Source organism: Salvelinus sp. IW2-2015, linkage group LG20 (assembly GCF_002910315.2).
Source record: "Salvelinus sp. IW2-2015 linkage group LG20, ASM291031v2, whole genome shotgun sequence".
NCBI classification, from domain to species: domain Eukaryota; kingdom Metazoa; phylum Chordata; class Actinopteri; order Salmoniformes; family Salmonidae; genus Salvelinus; species Salvelinus sp. IW2-2015.
The window spans coordinates 6,270,856-6,291,717 of NC_036860.1; the positions used below are offsets into that span (position 1 = coordinate 6,270,856).

General features: G+C 48.1%; 2 protein-coding genes across 3 annotated transcripts in view; one reads left to right on the forward strand and one right to left on the reverse strand.

Annotated features, from left to right (window-relative positions):
• The window catches only part of LOC111980365 (G patch domain containing 8), an 18,981-nt gene extending 10,559 nt beyond the window's left edge, over nucleotides 1–8,422 (forward strand). For both annotated transcript variants that reach the window (XM_024011085.2, XM_024011086.3), the window contains 3 exons: nucleotides 1,858–2,001; nucleotides 2,355–2,485; nucleotides 3,167–8,422. In XM_024011085.2, the coding sequence (XP_023866853.1) occupies nucleotides 1,858–2,001; nucleotides 2,355–2,485; nucleotides 3,167–7,091 (4,200 nt within the window). In that variant the 3' untranslated portion in view covers nucleotides 7,092–8,422. The remainder of the gene's footprint in view (nucleotides 1–1,857; nucleotides 2,002–2,354; nucleotides 2,486–3,166) is intronic.
• Nucleotides 8,423–10,162: 1,740 nt separating this feature from the next.
• On the reverse strand, nucleotides 10,163–16,410 carry LOC111980366 (Golgi SNAP receptor complex member 2). Its single transcript, XM_024011087.2, has 6 exons — nucleotides 16,273–16,410; nucleotides 15,532–15,596; nucleotides 13,076–13,184; nucleotides 12,282–12,414; nucleotides 11,951–12,091; nucleotides 10,163–10,926 (listed from the first exon to the last, which is right to left on the reverse strand). Exons 1-6 carry the CDS (start codon nucleotides 16,299–16,301, stop codon nucleotides 10,765–10,767), a joined length of 639 nt encoding a protein of 212 aa, XP_023866855.1. The 5' UTR covers nucleotides 16,302–16,410; the 3' UTR covers nucleotides 10,163–10,764.
• Between the last annotated feature and the right edge of the window lie 4,452 nt (nucleotides 16,411–20,862).

The following is a 20,862-nucleotide window of genomic DNA, read 5'->3' on the forward strand; positions in this document are numbered from 1 at the left end:
CTCGCTTCAAGGTGACCCCGTTTCCTGCATTTGCATACCTTCTTGCTTTTCTCCTGTGCCAGTGACTCATAGCCCTGTCTTGTTAAGATTCTGCTGCCGTTCTGTGTGTCGGTGCAATAAAATCGGCCTTGGAGAATCATAGAGCTTCTCCTGTTCCTCATCTCCCACTCCCTCGCGCATCTTTCTGGTGGAGAAAATTGGATGACTTCATGTGAGGAGTTGCTGTCTGCTGGTGTGAGATTCTGAATATATGAGACAAACACAGACAGACACTCAGTCAATGGAACACTTATACTGTCATGCATGTGCCAAATCATTTATTTTAGCGGGTTACCGGTATATCTGCGGAAATGGCATGTGCCAGTGCATTTGGAAAGTATTCAGACCCCTTGGCGTTTTCCTCATTTTGTTACGTTACAGCCTTATTCTAAAATTTTTATAAAAATTTAAAAAAAATGTCCCACATCAATTTACACACAATACCCCCTAACGACAAGCCAAAACAGGTTTTTAGAAATGTTTGCAAATTCATGAAAAATGGAAAACTGATATCACATTTATTTCAGACCCTTTACTCAGTACTTTGTTGAAGCACCTTTGGCAGCGATTACAGCCTCAAGTCTTCTTGGGTATGACGCTACAAGCTTGGCACACCTGTATTTGGGGAGGTTCTCCCATTCTTCTCTGCAGAACCTCTCAAGCTCGGTCAGGTTGAATGGGGAGCGTTGTCTTGGCTGTTGTCTTGGCTGTGTGCTTAGGGTCACTGTCCTGTTGGAAGGTGAACCTTTGCCTCAGTCTGAGGTCCTGAGTGCTCTGGAGCAGGTTTGCTCCAGAAACTTTGTTCTGCACTTTGTTCTGTTAATCTTTCCCTCGATCCCTCCTGCTGCTGAAAAACAGCCCCACAGATTGATGCTGCCAGGTTTCCTCCAGACGTGACGATTGGCTTTCAGGCCAAAAGTTCAATCTTGGTTTCATCAGACTAGAGAATCTTGTACAACTGAACGCATTCAACTGAAATGTGTCTATCGCATTTGACCCTCTGAAACGGAGAGGTGCGAGGGAGGCTGCCATAATCGACATCCACGTCGTCGGCGCCTGGGGAACAGGGGGTTAAACTGCCTTGCTCGGGCAGAACGACAGATTTTTACCTCGCCAGCTCGGGGATTCGATCCAGCAACCTTTCAGTTACTGGCCCAACACTCTAACCACTAGGCTAACTGCTGCCCCTTCAATTGATTGACTATAGGAAGAGTCTTGGTGGTTTCAAACGTCTTCCATTTAAGAATGATGGAGATCACTAAGAGACCTGTCAACTGTGGGACCTTATATGGTTTTCCAAATCATGTCCAATCAATTGAATTTACCACAGGTGGACTCCAAGTTGTAGAAACATCTCAAGGATATTTTTGTAAATAAGATATTTCTGTTTTTAATTCATGTGTATAAATATAATAAAAATTAAAACATTATGGGGTATTGTGTGTAGATTGAGGGGGGGAAATAATTTAATACATTTTAGAATAAGGCTATAATGTATTCTTTTGTAAAAGGGGAAGGGGTCTGAATACTTTACGAATGCACTGTATAAAAACAACCTGCAAGCACAATCCTTGTACGCTTTGTTACCTTATGTGATTGATTTCTTTCAGTTATTGGACTTTTAACCTCAATGATAAACAACCATAGAGTTTCCTGTGGATTACTCAACCACTACCAAGCCCTATGATAGGAGAATAAAGACCAGATTATACTGGCTCTGATCTTACGGTTTTATTTCATCTTTCCATCTCTAATCTGTGTCAATGTCACTCACATCTCCTGTCTCTACCCCCCCGCCCTCCTTAACCCCAACAATAGGACCAGGTGGAAAAGGAGAAGGCCATCGCTAAAGCCCTGGAAGACCTGAGGGCCAACTTTTACTGTGAGCTGTGTGAGAAACAGTACCAGAAGCACCAAGAGTTTGACAACCACATCAACTCGTACGACCACGCTCATAAGCAGGTGAGGAGGACCTCCGCTTACCCCCACGCTGCTACAGCCCTACACACACTGGGTATACTGTCACCGTGTACACGAGTTTAGAGAAACCGAGCGTTAAATCCCAGACATTCCAGAAACAAGTGTAAGGAGCCTGTCTCAGTGGAGAGGGCTTTGCAGATATAAAATGGTCTTGTTGAATGGTGTTGCTGCACCATTGCCCTTACTGTGGATGCAGGAATCCTTAACTGCTCTCTTTCTCTCCCTCGTCCCTCTTTTTCTCCCTCATCCCTCTTCTTCATCTGACCCAATCTGTCTGTCTTCCCCTCTCTTCCCTTCCTCTCTCCCGCCATCCTGCCCTTGGTGTGCTGCTGCAGAGGCTTAAGGAGCTGAAGCAGAGGGAGTTTGCGAGAAACGTGTCATCGCGCTCACGGAAGGGTGGGAAGAAGCAGGAGAAGCTGCTACGCAGGCTGCATGAGCTAGCTGAGCAGAGGAAACAGCAGAACCGGTGAACACATGCTACAGTATATACTGCAGACTCAACCGCCCTCTACTGGCTGAAGTGGAGGCTGTAACCCAATAATAAATATCACATATACGTGATTAGGTTAGCAGATGTTATTGCGGGTGTAGCGAAATGCTTGTGCTTCTAGCTCCGACAGTGCAGTAATATCTAACAAGTAATGTCTAACAAATTACTTAACATATACCCAATACACACAAATCTAGGTAGGAATGAATTAAGACTTTATACACATATGGACGAGCAATATCAGAGCGGAACGGACTAAGATACAGTAGAATAGTATAAAATACAGTATATACATATGAGATGAGTAATGCAAGATATGTAAACATTATTCATTAATTAAGATAATGTAGAATAGCATAGAATACAGTATATACATATGAGATGAGTAATGCCAGATAGGTAAACATTATTAAAGTGACTAGTGTTCCATTCCTTAAAGTGGCCAGTGATTCCTAGTCTATGCCTATAGGCAGCAGCCTCTAATGTGCTAGTGATGGCTGTTTAACAGTCTAATAGCTGTGTGGCAGCTTCCTATCAGTGCAGTGTTTGCAGATGTATGTGCAAAGAGAAATTATAATTTTAAATAATGTGTTCTGGATGAAACGCATAACACATGAAACACGTCACTGTAATATGTTCTTTATCGTTGTGTTTCAGTACCCCGGGAAGTGGTCCCATGTTCAAACCCACCACTGTGGCAGTAGACGGGGAGAAGGGTGAAGAGGGGAGTGCTGTAACCCCCGAGTATGTTCCCCCTGCAGACACTGCCATGGAGGGCTTGTCAGGGGAGGAGAAGAGCAGTGGGGGTCAGGCCTCCCCCAAACCAGCCCCCACCGTCAGCTTCTCCCTGGGGAAGAGCAGCTCATCCCCGGCCGGGGCCTCCAAGGTCAGCGTGTCCTTCTCCTTCGCCAAGAAACCCCCGGTGAAGCTGGAGACGGTCGCAGCAGTGTTCGCTAAACTCCATCAGGATGACGAGGAGGAGGGGGGGGGACAGGAGGAGGGAGGGGAGAAGTCCGTGGGACAGGAGGAGACGTCAGGCTGCAGCACCGAGAGCCCCAAGGGAGGAGGAGGGGGGAATGGAACAGCAGGGCCAGAGGAGGAGGAGGAGGAGCAGCAGGAGGAGCAACTACATCAAGAACAACCAGAGCAGGAGGAAGAGGATGATGGCGCCTCCCTAGCCTCCACTCTCAACAAGCTGAAGATGATGATGAAGAAGGAGGAAGGCTGGGCCGGCCAGGAGCCTGAGTACTACCACTACATCCCACCAACCCACTGCAGAGTCAAACCACGCTTCCAGTTCCTGGTGTTCATGAAGGCCACAGACCAGTGTGAGATCAGGGAGCAAGAAGAAGATGAAGAGGAGGTGGAAGAAAAGGTGGTAGCAGAGGTTTCTGAGCAGACACAGCCAAAAGCTACTGAGTGCAAATCAGAAGAGTCAGAGAAGACTCCTGCAGCTCCAGTCACAGAGCCCACTCCTACTCCCACATCACCTAAACTGAAGACTGAAGAGGCCTCTGCCAGCTTCACAGACCCCCCTCCCACAACGGCCCCCACTGTAGTACCAGACAGCAAGCAGGAGACCCCAGTCCCAGAGCCCAACTCGGGCCCCAAAATCCCCACCAGCCCCTTCTTCCTGGTCCTGAGCAAAGACGAGAGCACCACTCTGCAGTGGCCCTCGGAGCTGCTGGATTTTACAGAGGCTCAGCCCGCCCTCTCTTACAGCTGCAACCCCCTGTACTTCGACTTCAAACTGTCCCGCAACAAAGGGGTCCGTGCTGGACGAGCAGCAAAGTCCTCCAAGCCCGCTGGTGAAGGAGCTGAGAAAAAAAACAATCCTGAGGCAGCTGCTGCAGTCAACGAGGGGAATGCTGCTGCTGCCACCACCACCCCTGGGCCCAGCACTGACAACACTGATAAGGAGCAGCCCTCCTTAAAAATAGAGGGTTCCCAAGGGGAGACTGAGGAGCAAAAGCTACAGAGTAGCACAAGCGGAGCCAAGAAGAAGAAGAAAAAGAAGAAGAAGAAGCATAAGAAATCTGGGAAAGGCTCCAAGCGCAAAGAAAAAGAGAAGGGAGCCGTAGTGGACGGGGACGCGGAAACTGCGATCCTAGGAGAGAAAACCAAAAAGAAGAAAAAACACAAACGAAAGAAGAGCAAAAACAAAGGTGAGGGGGAAGAGGGAGGTGGTGGTGATAAGGAAAAGCCTAAAGAGGAAAAAGCAGTAGCCGCAACGGTTTCTAGTGCTCCCCCAGCACCAGCAGGAACAGGATCTGCTACAGGAGCGGAACCTGGGAAGAGGAAACGACCAGCCAAAGAAGCACTTCAGAAGTCCGGGACAGAGGAAGGTGGGGCAGGGAAAGGCTCTGACGAGGCCAAGCCCTCTGAGGAGCACAACGGCACCAAGCGTCTGAAGACAGACCCCAGCGCCCCACCCAGCGCTTCCTGCTCCTCCTCGGCCCAGAAGAGCCCCGGGCCAGGCAGACCACCCAGCAGTGAGAGTGAGGAGGAAGGAGGTGGAGGCTCGGCTTCCCGATCCAGCCGCCGCAGGTCCACGCCCCGAGAGGGGCGACGGCACCAGAGCGAGGACTCCGGCCGCTCCCGAAGCCACTCGTCGCGTCGGGGAGACGGGCGAGGGAGCAGCCGGCGGCGACACCGCGGCCGGGCCTCCCGTAGCCAGTCAGACTCCAGCAGCTCAGAGCGCTCCTCGAGCGCCTACAGCCGGCGCAGCCGCAGCTACTCAGACAGTTACAGTGACGACAGTGACGGGGGGCGCCACCGGAGACACTCTAAACGCTCCTCTGACTCCGAGTACGATCGACGGGGAAGCGGCGGGCGGCGGCGCTCCAGAAGACGTCACTACTCGTCCTCATCCTCAGAGGACTCTCGCTCCCGCTCACGCAGCCACAGCCGCAGGAAGAGGCACCAGCGGCGGCACCGGAGCAGCTCTCGGAGCTCTAGCAGCAGGAGCCGCAGCAGCAGCACCAGGTCGTGGAGACGCAGCTACAGCCGCAGCCACAGCTCAGCCAGCCGCTCCTCCAGCTCCACCAAGGGCTCCCCTCACCGGGGTCGTGGAGGCCGGGGGGGCCACAGGGGCCGGGCAGACAGCGCCACACGGCGCCGAGACTTCAACCGCTCCTGCATCTACCGTTCCCAGTCCCCCCGCTCTGCCTCATCACGAGCCCCAAACCGCAACAGCAGCTCCCAGAGCCAAAGGGCAGGGGGGTCCCGGGGAGAAGGAGGGGGAGACCAGAGGAACTCTTCCTCACACTTCACCGCCCGCCAGCTTCTGGATAAGATCCAGTCCAGGAAGGGATCTGATGTCCCAACCACAGGGACCAAATCTGGCGCCAAGATCAAGGACCCACCATCGGGCTACTTTGGGCCCAAACTGCCTCCAGCTCTGGGCAATAAGTCCATGCTGCCCCTGTTCGGTAAGCTGCAGGCAGGGAAGAAATTCCCTGCGATCCCCCTGACCCGGCCCGATGGTGGAGAGAAGTCATCAGCAGGGAAAGGTTCAGATGCCGGGGGAGAGGTCATCCTGATGGAGCCCATCCGGGAGTTCCCCCCACCGCCTCCCCCTCMACCAGCTCATAAGAARGTGGAGGAGACGGTAGTAGTAGTYCAGGARGCCCGCCACCTCACCCTGGACGCACGGGTWCTTCATGAGCCCCGGCCGCTGTTCSATCAGGAGCCCTCCATGCTGATGCCCCCATACCAGGGCGAGCCGGGACAGGACCCCTCCCAGAACCCCATGATGGAGCCMCTCATGCCCGACATGCAGCAGCAGCCACCCCCCATGCACGCCTACCCCAACTACCCCCCGCCCAGCCTGGAGGAGGAGGACATGGGCATGGAGGCAGAGGAGRACRGTCTGGCCCCGCTGGAGAGCCAGCCCATCACCTTCACCCCAGAGGAGATGGAGAAGTACGGCAAGCTGCAGCAGGCCGCCCAGCAGCACATCCAGCAGCAGCTCCTGGCCAAGCACATCAAGACCTTCCCCTCAGCCGCAGCAGCACAGGCTGCAGCGAACATGGCTGCAGCAGCTAACCATCTGCAGCCGGCACCCCCTCCCCCCCAGCAGCAGATGATCCAGATCCACCAGCCTGCYGTGTCTGCAGCCTCGGCTACCTCCATCACCACAGTACAACACCTCATSCAGCAGCACCATGCTGCTCAGGCTGCAGCCATGGGCATCCACCCACACGGCCCCCACCCGCACCCCCAGTTAGCCCAAGTCCACCACATCCCCCAGCACCACCTCACCCCCATCTCCCTGTCTCACCTGGGACACTCTCTAGGCCACACTCTGGGCCACCAGTTGGGAGTGGGACACGCTGGACTGATCCCTGCCCACCACACGGCCTTCCTCTCTGGCCAGCCCATACACATTATCCCAGCCTCAGCACTTCATCACCACAGCCCCTTAGCCCTTCACCACATACCACACTCATCCCTCTACCCAACGCTGTTCGCCCCCCGGCACTCTAACGCCGCTGCGGCAGCCGCACTGCAGCTCCACCCCTTCCTGCACCCCATCTTCTCAGGGCAGGACCTCCAGCACCCCCCTAACCACGGCTCCTGAGAAAGACCTTCACTAGAGCCATGTGTCCACATCAGAGGAGGGTGTTTTGGCCAGAGCAGGCCTGGTTAAACATCTGAGTTAACATGGAGAGAGGGAGGTGTAGTGGCACCATTGTGCAGCAGGTGATGAGAATATCATCAAAATGGCCACCATTAGACCACTGGCCAGACAGAGGTGCTGTGATATGCTGCCTGTGCAGAGGTAAACAACAGACATTTACTGTGGGCTCTTTGAATGGACCCCTCCGAACAGTTGACTGACATTCACCCTGAGGTTTCTGGACAGGGTGGAGGAGGGTTTGAGGCAACCTCAAATCTAAGACGGCAGTTTGTTTTGAATGGGAACCCAGTTTAAAAGAAGAAAAAAAAAGAAGCAGAAACCTCTGGAGTATTTTTTTTTTGTCCCACAGTTTATAACTGATTGTTGCTGTAAATGTTCTTCTTTGTTTTCTACAGCCAAAGACACGCAGTGGCTGAAGCCATAAGCAGGATGGTGTAGTGGGAATGGAAAGGGGGAGATGAGATGGTGACATGGGGGGGTTTAGGGTGACATCCATGACTGGAAACAGCCTTGACTTAGTAATGTAATCTGGTGGCTCTAGTCTACTGCCTGAATTCTGTTGTCATTAATATCTAATGTTCTCACATGACTACTTGCTCTCTTCATGACCCGTAATATTCACCAACAATTTGTAATACGGTATAGAGTACATAGATCACTGAGCAATGTGAAGTATCCCTCTAATATGATAGGGATGTTCTTTATTACTGACTAATGAAATGTTGCCCATAAGGAAATTAAAATGGTCACTGGTGGGGGAACACCGATGAGAGGTTGGGTGAAGCTCATGTTTTATTAGAGGTACTGTGGGGGGGTCACACCCTCTTAGTGCTGTAGGGTTAAAGGTCATGTTGTTCCAAGTGGTAGTGGTTGTATATCGAAATGACTTGCACTGAAATCTGTACATCAAGATGCTGCTTTCGCATCATGTAACAAATGTATGATTGTAGTATACTGCAATAATTGTATTTTTTTTGTTTCTAAATTATTTTCCAAAATGCTCCTCAAAATATGTTTTTCCTCTTGTGTAATTTTTGCTCAATGTAAATAAAATTGCTGTAGTTAACCCCAATAATATTCTAGAGGTTTGTTGCTACTGTAAAAAAATAATAACTGAAGGAACAAAGATGGACAAGAATACTTTATCAAGACATTTTCTGAACTATTATCCTGTATGGGAAGGATTGGGTGACGGGACTGCCCTGTAAGTGGCAGCAATGGTATGTCTTTTTTAAATATGATGCGTCAGCAAATAAAGAGTTTTGAGTTGCTACATGTCTGTGTGTCTTAACTATGTTTAGCTGGTGAAGAGTGAATTAGTCTGTAGTGGTATGAGTAAGGGTTGCGAGCAATACATAGAAAGAAAAATCCAGTTTGAGTACTTCCAGTATGGTACGTTATAGTAACAGATACCAGCACAAACATGCATTCTTTACTTACTGTGGCAAACGGCTTCTGAAACAAAGTGAATTTCTCATTCTCAGCACAAGCTTCTTGAGATGTCTGCATATTGCATGCAGCCCTTTTAGACTAGAGGACAAGTCTACTAGGCTAATAAGGCTAGAGGATTTTACATCTGTTTTGACTCTCTCCTGAAGGTTATGGCATGCTGAATTGTCACTAGATGGCGCCAGAGCTCAGTAAGTTTTGGGTAGCCTCACTTACAGCTAGCTGTACATCAAGACCAGGAGTCAGACAGTCTAATTTCAGCGTAAAACTTTTCATCCATAGTTTACCTGCTGGAACATTACATGCTTATTGCTCGCCCAGGATTGTATTTTAAGTAAATGTGAAAAATGGATTGTATGACGATATGCACTCAGTACTGTAAGTGGTTCTGAATAAGCGTGTCTGCTAAATGACTAACATGTCAGATGTGATGGTAGGGGTTCCTATGCACACTCTGGATAAGTCCCCAGACTAGGGCCCCCCTCAAGTACTAAAGTCTTGAAAGTAATTATATTTCAAACAGTGGAAGGAAAAGCCCTCCAAACAATAGCTTTACTGTTGTAAATTTAAACTCCATATTGTATGACAGGCTCTGACATTTTCAGCAAGATAATTATTTAAACTATGGGGTATGCTTTATATCCATTGTTAGTTTTGACCCATACCTAATTTAATTGCTAGATTACATGGACAATAATATACACTTCAGAGACAGATTTAAGACAAGTTGTTTTTAAAATGTTTAATTTTTGATCTTCAGAGAATTACAATTTGAACCTTGGTTGCACTAACATAGTGAGACTAGGGCCAAGCAAATGTCCAGATAATTGACATTTTGAAAGTGCGACAACAATAACCCTTCAGATAGTTTCTCAAAACATGACAAACAGAATATTTGATCACTTTTGTGTTTTTGTTCTTACTATCGGTATGTAGCTTGGGCACAGGTCCCTGTTAACTGCCCTCTTCCTCCCTGGGCTACATACATGTATTGGTTAATCTGACATAAGTATTCTCCAGGCAGTGTCATTAGGATGTGTGATGAGGTAAGGTGCAACATCAGCTTTTCATCCATTTCCAGATAACTATTTTTCAGTCCATTTTAAGAATCATCCTTATTTGGGAAAAAGAGCAGCAAACAGTCAAATGATGCTTCAAATAGATGGTGAAGATGAAACCACAATGAATACCATCCACAAGGCAATGGAGAACTCATCATAGGGGAGACTAAGGCAAGCAAGTGGACCTTGAAGGAGAATTGGTTTGAAAAAGGTAACCAGTCATGAAATGTTCTCTTTCTCACCCACCTACAGCTTCACACACAGGCTGTCAGGTGGATGACCGCCGAGATGAGTGGCAGGTGTCAGCGAGCTGGAATTATGGGTGCAAGGTTCCACGTTCAGTTTGAAGTCAAATTAAAGTGTAGACACTGAGTGCAAAAGATTAAGGACGCCTGCTCTTTCCATAACAGGCTGACCAGGTGAATGCTATGATCCCTTATTGATGTCACTTGTTAAATCCACTTCAATCAGTATAAATGGAGGATATGGGTTTAAAAAAAAATGTAAGCCTTGAGACATGGATTGTATATGTGTGCCATTCAGAGGGTGAATGGGCAAGACAAAAGAGTGCCTTTGAACAGGGATGTTAGTAGGTGCCAGGCGCACCGGTTTGTGTAAAGAACTGCAACACTGTTTTTTACGCTCATCAGCTAGGCGTGTCACTAATGGTCCACCGCCCAAAGGACATCCAGCTAACTTGACAACTGTGGGAGGCATTGGAATCAACATGGGCCAGCATCCCTGTGGACCGCTTTCAATACCTTGTAGAGTCCATGCCCAGATGAATTGAGGCTGTTCTGAGGGCAAAGGGTGCAACTCAACATTAGGAAGGCATCCTTAATGTGTTGTACACTCAGTGTATATGTCTTGCCTTAACACCCATTTTACTGGTGCAAAAGAGTGGTTGAAATAGAAGTGGGTGACAAAACCCATGGAAATTAAAAGACGGATAATTCCTCGCCTTCCGATCGGAAAACAATACTTTCAAGGAGCTCTCCGATTAGAAGACAAGGCTAATTTATCACCGTTCACGTATCTTATGGGCTTATTGTGCAAAAATGTCCAAGACCAACGCAAAACTGTGGTTGCAGTTGCGGTCATGGTCAGCCCAGGTACTTGACCACCAGGAACATGACCACACAGGTGAGCAGCATCCCTCCAATCATGATTAACTTATCCTGGGTGGCCCTCTTCTCGATCAGCCTCATCACCGTGTTGGACAGACCCAGCATGTTGGCCACATCCAGCATCTTCTTATGGGTCCCCTGGATTTAGGGAGAACAGAGGGGAGAAAAGACATCGAACATCAGCTGCTGAAGTTCCATTGATTGTGCCGCTGTTTCCTGAAGAAAAAGCTGAAGTTAGTTATTAATGGGTATTCTGCTTCATTGCTGTTTGTGGGAATACTGTATACACAGTAGTATCATAACCTGCATTTAGCCTGGTCATGACAAAGCTCTATTCAACTGATTAGGGAGAGGCTGTCTGAGGAACCACACCCAGCCGTTCTGTCCTCCCGGTCTGTTCCTCAGCTGTTTCTCACGGCCAGCCCATCTGATCACCAGACGCCCTGATAAGAGGAGGCACACAGCAGCCTTCACCAGGAACACCATCTCTTCTCCTCCCTGGAAATATGTACTTAGCCTGCTGCTGACAACCAGCACCACACACACACACACACACACTTCGACTACACATAGTGATCATTAGAGGACAGAAACCGGGTCAGCCAGGGTTTGTTTTGGGAATACTGATTCCTCTCTCTGGGATACCGTCGACAGGGACCTGCCTTGCCGTGTCACGGTCAGTGTTCCTTGGCAAAGTGTAAACAACAAAAAAAACAGATCCTCAAAACGTTCTATAGCTGCACCATTGAGAGCATCTTGACTTGCTGCATCACCGCTTGGTATGGCAACTACTTGGCATCCACTACAAAGGGTAGCGCGTATGGCCCAGTACATCACTTGGGCCGAGCTCCCTGCCATCCAGGACCTCTATACCATGTGGTGTCAGAGGAAGGCCCTGAAAATTGTCAAAGACTCCAGCCCCCCAAGTGATAGACATTTCTGCTACTGCACGGAAAGCGGTACCAATGCACCAAGTCTGGAACCAACAGGACCCTGAACAGCTTCTACCCCCAAGCCATAAAAATGCTAAATAGTTAACCAAATAGCTACCAGGACTATCAGCATTTTGCACTCTTTCGACTCATCACATACGCTGCTGCTAGTGCTTATTATCTATCCTGTAGCCTCGAATGAAATTTGATTTGTAAGGGGAAACACACACCTTGAGCGTGCCCCTCTGGTCCCTGAGTCCGGTGAGGATGCTGCTGCCGCTGCCCAGGAGGTCGTCCATGCCTCTGTGTGCGTTGTTCAGGTTGGAGTTTAACTGCAACGTCTCGTCTATGGGAATGGAGGTGTCTGCATCCTGTAGGGGACAATACCGGTAACATCTCAAAACAATGTTCCCCTAATAAACGTATTTAGGTTTTATTGCCCATGTTACACCAGTTGTGGTGTGTCAAGCAGAGTTAGTATGCATGTTTTAGGTTATCATTACATGAGTGCAGACATTACTGTAGTGGAACATGGGAGATGAGTGGGCCACTACTACTGACGTTGGTGGTGAAGGTACGACTCATGAGCTCCTCCCTCTCTCGGTCCTGGGTCTCTCGTGAGTAGCGGCGGTGCTGGAAGTTCCTCAGCGCCGTCTGGAGGTGCTGAACATCATACTTCAGCTGGTCTACCCGCCTGCGGAGGGGACACAGACAGAGACCACATTCTTTTTACACCCCAGCCGAATAATGGCAGAGGAAATCTCAGAGGGTAAAAATGGCAGCCTTTGCCTCCAGCTCCATCCAGCATTTCAGGACTGTGGTTTAGTCACTCCTCCTTCCCTAACTCATGACATCTCCCTTGGTATGCACTGTATGGATGTCTTCTAGCTCTCAATAAAAGCTTTCTATCATCACTAAGATAAGTCAACATGCTTCCCGTCTTCTGACTTCTCCTCTTCTCCACCTGGCTGAAACACTTGAGGGCCTGTCTCCCTCCACCCCTCTCTCCCTCTCCTCCTGAGCATCACCTGCTCGTGGCTCAGCCCTGCGGCCCCAGCGTACTGTAGCTGTCCTGAGATCAGAGGAGAGCTGTGGGACGGGGCGCAGCAGTTTGTCCCCTGGGGCCTGTTTACCCAGCTCTGAAGTGACGCCTTGCCCAACGCGGCAGGAATGCCGGTGATGACGGGGCTTCCGAGGGAATGTTTTCACAGAGCCGCGTCGCCACAGGGGATGAGAAGCACACTGCCTGTTTCATCTAGCTGCGACCTCGTCCCAGTCCCACCCATCTTTATGAAACATTCATCGCCACGCCACCTCTGGTGTATTTGGGTCACCGATGCAGTTTGTGTACTCACAGTTTGGCGTTCTGACGGCGGTTTGGCGGTTCTTTGCTAGCCAGGATTTCCAGACGTTCCAAATGGCTGAAGATCTGCTCGATTCTGGCCTGCAGCTCGTTCTCCAACACTGGAGAGCACACACACACACACACATCTAAACACACCCTGAACAGTTGTTTCACTCCCCAAATAGGCCAATCTTATACAAAATAAAATGTTAAAGTTATGTTCATTCTAACAAATCAGACAAGACAGATGATGTCAGTGGTTTGTCACACTGTAGTTAAGTTTCCCCATTCCATGATACAATGGAATATAGCCCCACGGTTTCAGGTGAATCCAAGAGAGGGATGAAAGCAAATATGTTATTTCCTCAAACTTCGCAGAGGAAGTTAATCCACATTGAAACAAAGGACCTTGTACATAATCTCTTCATGGAGACAAATCAGCCACTGATTCTTATTTGAAGTCAGATATCTATCGTTACACCCGTTTCATTCTCAGACTGCTGAGATTCTAGATAGCGTTTGATTCCAAGGTGACAGCAGCACTAGGCTTGTGGGAAGCTTTTATCTGCCCTTTAAAAGGACTAGCACCATCTTGTCCCCCACCCCCACCCTCTCCCGTCCTGACTGAGTGACTCCTCGCTGCATCCTTCCACCCTCTAACATGCGAGATGATGTCATTGTCACGACTGGGCGGCCGACTGGCTGCCACCATTATCTTTAGAGAAGCCTTCCCAGTCGTCCCTCTGCCGCCACCCCTATGCTTCCTGCCCTGGCACCAGCCTGGCTCACAGAACATTGCCCGCCCTACCCACCGCCCAAAACAATCAGTAGGGAGGGCAGGGTACAGCTTGGCTCAAAGGGCTGCGCAACACTGAAGAAGGGGAAAATATGTAAATACTGCCTAGTTGTAAATTCCAAATGTATAATTAACAAAAATATGAAAACGCAACAATTTTAAATATTTTACTGAGTTACAGTTCATTTAAGGAAATCAGTCAAATTAAATAAATTCATTAGGCCCTCATCTATGGATTTCACATGACTGGGAATACAGATATGCATCCGTTGGTCACAGATACCATAAAAAAAGGTAGGAGCCTGGATCATAAAACCAGTCAGTATCTGGCCACCATTTTCTTCATGCAGCGCGAATAAAGAGTTGATCAGGCTGTTGATTGTGGCCTGTGGAATGTTGTCCCACTTCTCTTCAATGGCTGTGAGAAGTTGCTGGATATTGGTGGGAACTGGAATGCGCTGTCGTACACGTCGATCCAGAGCATCCCAAACATGCTCAATGGGCGACGTGTCTGGTGAGTATGCAGGCCATGGAAGAACTGGGACATTTTCAGCTTCCAGGAAATGTGAACAGATCCTTTCGACATGGGGCCGTGCATTATCATGCTGAAACATGAGGTGATGGCGGCGGATGAATGGCACGACAATGGGCCTCGGGAACTCGTCACAGTATCTCTGTGCATTCAAATTGCCATCAATAAAATGCAATTGTGCTCGTGGTCCGTAGCTTATGCCTTCCCATACTCTAACCCCACCACTGGGCACTCTGTTCACAACGCAAACCGCTCGCAAACACAACGCAAACACACTGTCTGCAATCTGCCCAGTACAGCTGAAACCAGGATTAATCCGTGAAGAGCACACTTCTCCAGCATGCCAGTGGCCATAGAAGGTGAACATTTGCCCACTGAAGTCGGTTACGACGCAGATCTGCAGTCAGGTCAAGACCCTGGTGAGGGCGACGAGCACGCAGATGAGCTTCCCTGATACGGTTTCTGACAGCTTGTGCAGAAATTCTGCGGTTGTGCAAACCCACAGATTCATCAGCTGTCTGGGTGGCTGGGCTCAGACAATCACGCAGGTGAAGAAGCCAGATATGAAGGTCCTAGGCTGGCCTGGTTACATGTGGTCTGCGGTTGTGAGGCCAGTTGAACGTACTGCCAAATTCTGTAAACAATGTTGGAGGCAGCTTATTGTAGAGAAATACACATTCAATTCTCTGGCATTAACTTTGTTGGACAGTCCTGCAGTCAGCATGCCAATTACACGCTCCCTCAAAACTTGAGACTTCTGTGGCATTGTGTTGTGTGACAAAACTGCAAATTTTAGAGTGACCTTTTATTGACCCCCAGCACAAGGTGCACCTGTGTAATTATCATGCGGTTTAATCAGCTTCTTGATATGCCACATCTGTCAGGTGGATCAATTATCTTGGCAAAGGAAAAATGCTCACTAACAGGGATGTAAACACATTTTTGAGAAATAAGCTTTTTGTGCTTATGGAACATCTCTGGGATCTTTTATTTTAGCTCATGAAACATTTGACCAACACTTTACATGTTGCATTTCTATTTTTGTACAATGTAGACACGATGGATGGTGGATCAAAGGTTGACACTTGCAACATTCATTGAATGCAGAAGATACATTATTTAGAAAGAGTGAACTCACAGTGGACAGACGGACGATCTGTGTTCTCCAGGCGTCCCATGAGCGACTGCACCTCCTGTATTTGCCTGATCAAAGAGGACAGAGAGTAAAGATATATAATTATTCCTAGGCTACCGTAAATATTAAACAGAGGTCTATATGGAGGCTCTATGGAAACGTAATATTAGATAAAGGTCTATTGAATAGACAAGGAACTAGACAATGGTATGTGGCAATTTAATACGTAAACTACAGACAGTGAATTAATGGTGCTTTCAAGACTACTGTAAACTCGGGTTTGGGGGGCGAAACAAGGTAAAATCCTGACGTCAGTGATCTTTAGGTCAAAAAGTCGGAACTCTAAAAAGATGCTCGAGTTTCCGACTTGGAATTCCGACTTGGATGACTGTTCAAAACGATGTTTCCCAGTCAGAGCTAGTTTTTTTACGAGTTCCTTGTAGTCTTGAATGCACCGAAGTCAAAGATTTCTGAGTTCCCAGTTGATTTGAACGCGGCGTACCGTTACAGTAGTGATAGTTTAATATAGTTGTCATCGATCTATGGCTATCTATTAGCTGGTTGGCTAGCTAGTTTCCCGTTGACATCATGACCACTAATGGAAGGGGTTAGTTAAAACTATCTTTGTCATGAAATGTTGTTAGCTAGCCAGCTAGTTACAGTAACGCGGTAACGTTATATCATAAGGCAATTGAGCTACGTTAGCTGTCTTAAATGTTTTTGAAAGAGAACAGAAACACTCACTTATTTGTTTGATGGTACAATGTTTCCATTTTCCTTTATGTTTCAAGACACAATCCACAAAAAAATACTCTCGGTCTATAGAGGAATACCTTTGTCCGGTTTTATTGTTAAACTGAAAACAAGTGGATGTTTGTGCAATGCACACGTCATCAGTTGAGAAGATTTGTGTACGGAAATGGAATAACGGAAGCTCCACCGAGTGATAAAAGCCAAAGAACTGCTGCAGCGACACTACGAGGCAGGTACAGGTAGCTCGACAGCTCCAATCAAACAATGTAGAACCGGAAATTTAGGAAAATCCTAAATATAATGATTTAAAGTTAGTGTAATTTAAACCATATTCATGTTTTCTCTCTTACCTTTCACCACCAAAATATGGAATGATAATAGCCTACATTTATGAAGTGGAAGTGAGCTTTCTAGATTTGAGTGATGCTTTTAAATCATGTTTTGGTTCATTTGATGTGTGAAGGTGAACGGAAAGGCACTGGAGCAACGAACCACCCTTGCTGTCTCTGCCTGGCCGGTTCCCCTCTCTCCACTGGGATTCTATGCCTCTAACCCTATTACAGAGGCTGAGTCACTGGCTTACTGGTGCTCTTCCATGCCGTCCCTATGAGGGGTGCGCCACTTGAGTGGGTTGAGTCACTGACGTGATCTTCCTGTCCGGGTTGGCGTCCCCCCTTGGGTTGTGCCGTGGGGGAGATCTTTGTGGACTATACTCGGCCTTGTCTCAGGATGGTAAGTTGGTGGTTGAAGATTATCCCTCTAGTGGTGTGGGGGCTGTGCTTTGGCAAAGTGGGTCGGGTTATATTCTGCCTGTTTGACCCTGTCCGGGGGTATTTTCAGACGGGGCCACAGTGTCTCCCGACCACTCCTGTCTCAACCTCCAGTATTTATGCTGCAGTAGTTTATGTGTCAGGGGGCTAGGGTCAGTCTGTTATATCTGGAGTATTTCTCCTGTCTTATCCGGTGTCCTGTGTGAATTTAAGTATGCTCTCTCCAATTCTCTCTCTTTTTCTCTCTTTCTTTCKTTCTTTCTCTCTCTCGGAGGACCTGAGCCCTAGGACCATGCCTCAGGACTACCTGGCCTGATGACTCCTTGCTATCCCCAGTCCACCTGGTTGTGCTGCTGCTCCAGTTTCAACTGTTCTGCCTGCGGCTATGGAACCCTGACCTGTTCACCGGACGTGCTACCTGTCCCAGACCTGCTGGTTTCAAGTCTCTAGATACAGCAGGAGCGGTAGAGATACTCTGAATGATCGGCTATGAAAAGCCAACTGACATTTACTCCTGAGGTGCTGACCTGTTGCACCCTCGACAACCACTGTGATTATTATTATTTGACCTTGCTGGTCATGTATGAACATTTGAACATCTTGGCCATGTTCTGTAATAATCTCCACCTGGCACAGCCAGTAGAGGACTGGCCACCCCTCATAGCCTGGTTCCTCTCTAGGTTTCTTCCTAGGTTCTGGTCTTTCTAGGGAGTTTTTCCTGGCCACTGTGCTTCTACACCTGTATTGCTTGCTGTTTGGGGTTTTAGGCTGGGTTTCTGTACAGCACTTTGTGACATCAGCTGATGTAAGAAGGGCTTTATAAATACATTTGATTGATTGATTGATATTCTCAGATTTTTACATGTCATGTATCATACCTTTAATCTGAATCACAGACAGTGTGCTTTCTGTTCCCACAAAAAACATCCTCTCCCTCTCTATCCAACCAGGGCTCATCTGTTAATGGGGAGACGCATGTAACTGGAAAGACTTAATGAGAAGACGTCTCCAGGCAAAGTTTTGTCAGCTCACCCTGGCTTTGTCTAATTATCCCTTTTTCCATAGATTGGTGTCGGAATACACCTGTCTGTCCATCCCGGATTCCCTCCTCTGCCCGTGGTTACAGACAGACCAACAACAATGATATCAAACTTTCCACGGACAGATGAGATTGGGAGAAGTCACAAATGGCTGCACCCAGGATGAATGAGGATGAGGTAAGGTGTCAGATGGTTTAAGCTGCCCATCAAATTCTCTCTCCCCTTCAATGAGTGTGTGAAACAGACGTGGTTTGATTTCTCAGAATTATGCTGCGACTGAGTGGTGTTTCCCCCCCTGAGATGTTAACAATGGATCCTTAGTGATGCAGAAGAGAGAATCATCCTGGGGCTATCCCTGACACCCCTACAAAACCACACCTCACATCAGCTCTCTCTCTCTCTCCCACGCTCCATCAGCCTACCACTGGGGATGCATGAGGGTATGAGCAGAGCAGCCAAACAAGTGCAGGTGTTCCATTGACAGATACTATATGTTCAGGGGAATTGGCTCTTAATGTCTCTATAATGTGTTATTGTTTACCCCACATAGCACAACCGACCTATCATGAGAGAGATCGTCTGCGGAGCCTGTTGGTTGATGGTTGACACTTRTCTCTCCAGGCTACTTGCTTCTCAACAGAGGCCTGTTTTAACCCACCCCCACATGTCAAAAAACATGATTCATGTTCAAGCCACTTCTTTCTCTTGCTGCTCACCATTTTCGGTTGTCATAACACCTCCCCAGGGCAGTGGTGGGATATGTTTAGATTTAACATGTAGCTCAGACAAGTAGAGAAGGAGAGGAAGGGCCCCTACGAGCCCTTTGGCAGATTATTTGCCTCCCTTCTGAGGTCGTAGGGTCCTCACTGTCTGTCCTCTATCTTTCAGCCCTGGAGAAAGGAGGAGCAGAGTTTACCGGTCTTCCCCCCACACCTGAGCACTACAGGCAGATACTGACACCTAGACTCCAGATGTGGAGCATGCTCACTTCACTCTGATTGACCAAGTCATCATCATGTGCCCGTTTCAACCCCGCTCCTGTTAAACTCCCCTGTTCTGTTACATTCAGGTACATCAGTCACTGAACCCACCTATGGGGAAAGAGACAAAGAAGGACTGTGTAGGTAGGGTTGAATTAGGGTTTGTTGTTGTGGTTTTCAGGATAGGTCTAGTGTGAAGATGGATGTGTGAGATGTTTAGCCCTGTGTGTGTGTGTGGCCCCTTTTCTGAACCACCAGTAAGACACCCTATTTCCTGATGCCAGGGCTGGATCCCTGGGGCCGTCAAAAGCAGTTTCCTGGAACTAGAGGATTTTGAGCCGGATCAGTCTCCCTCTCCTGGCTAGACACCATGGCAGCAGCACTGTTGTTAAGGTGGAGGAACTCACCCGTCCCACTGAATGAGTCCCCTATGCCTTTGTTTTAAACATAAAGGGGAAATTATATGTTATTAAATCACTTATATTTAATGCACTGAACGATCCTTCTCAGGCAAAATAATACATTATAACTCTACAATCATAACCCCGGAGAGACAAAATGAAGAGCCCAATTATGATGAGCTAAATTGCTTCAGGGCAACGATGTTTGGATACCAGTCATTTTTTGGAAGGCAACTGATCTTCTCATTCTCCTGAGGGAAATTATCAGTTTGTCTTTGAAGCCGTGATGAGCTATGAGAGGTTGAATGAAGCAGAATGAGTAACCTGCAAAAAGAGAGGGAGAAGTTCATAAGGTCTCTGTGTCTATGGGGACCAAGGAGAGGGGTTCGACTGGCATTTGTTTCTGCTCTTTGACTGTAATGGAAGCACAGCCGGTATAGTAGAGGTGGAGAGGAGTGAGGAGGTAGAGGGGGCGCGCCCCACCCAGAGAGAGGAGGTGGGTGAAAATGGCTGCCTGAAGGATACTGGTGGCGTCATGCTTTCCTCTCTCACTTCTCTCTCTCCCCTGTCTCTCCTCTCCGTCTCCCCCCCCCCTCCCTCCCCACCCCCCCCCCCCCCCCCCCCCTACCCCGCTGCCCTTCTGGCCTGAGAGAGCACAGGGAGCATGGATCATGCAATCTGTCAGCCTCACACACACACCACACAAGCCCTGTGGCCATACCACCTAGGAGTAGGTGACACCTAGACCCCGGAGCATGTGCTGTCTCGGTGAGGAATGAGAGATCATGTCACCCCCATGACTGGATGAGCATGCTCTTGCTGCCACTCTGCTCTCCCAGGGGAGGAAGAGTAAGCGTTCAACTAGCTAACAGGGCAGAGAGGAGCACCACATAGCACGCTCACCGCGTTCCTTCCCTGCCTGGCCGAGTCTTAGACATCTAGACAGGGTGACAGCTTCTAACCACAGTCATGCACCAGGGTTAATCACACTCTCATCATCAAGTCATATGTGTCAATGAGTCTTAAAATGTGGTTTGAGGAAGTTCAAAAAGAAGATAGATTGATAGATTGATGAATACTTTAATTGTTGATACTGAAATGAATGAATTGGGAATTGGGTTCTATGATGAAAATGTAGATATCGAAACTAACACTTATGTGTCCACATATTTGATTATTATCCAATAATTTAGAAGGTTTGATTTACAGATATATGATCTTAATTTGATCACTCTGTTGCTGGAAATTTCCCCACACGGAGAAATGCAAACTTTATAGGTTTTAGGTATTACAAATGGTGATATCAAAAGTAACTATTGCTAAAGGTTTGGTTAATTTAACTAACATTTAGAGAAGTGGTCAGGGAGCTTTGATTTGGCGCCCTGTAACG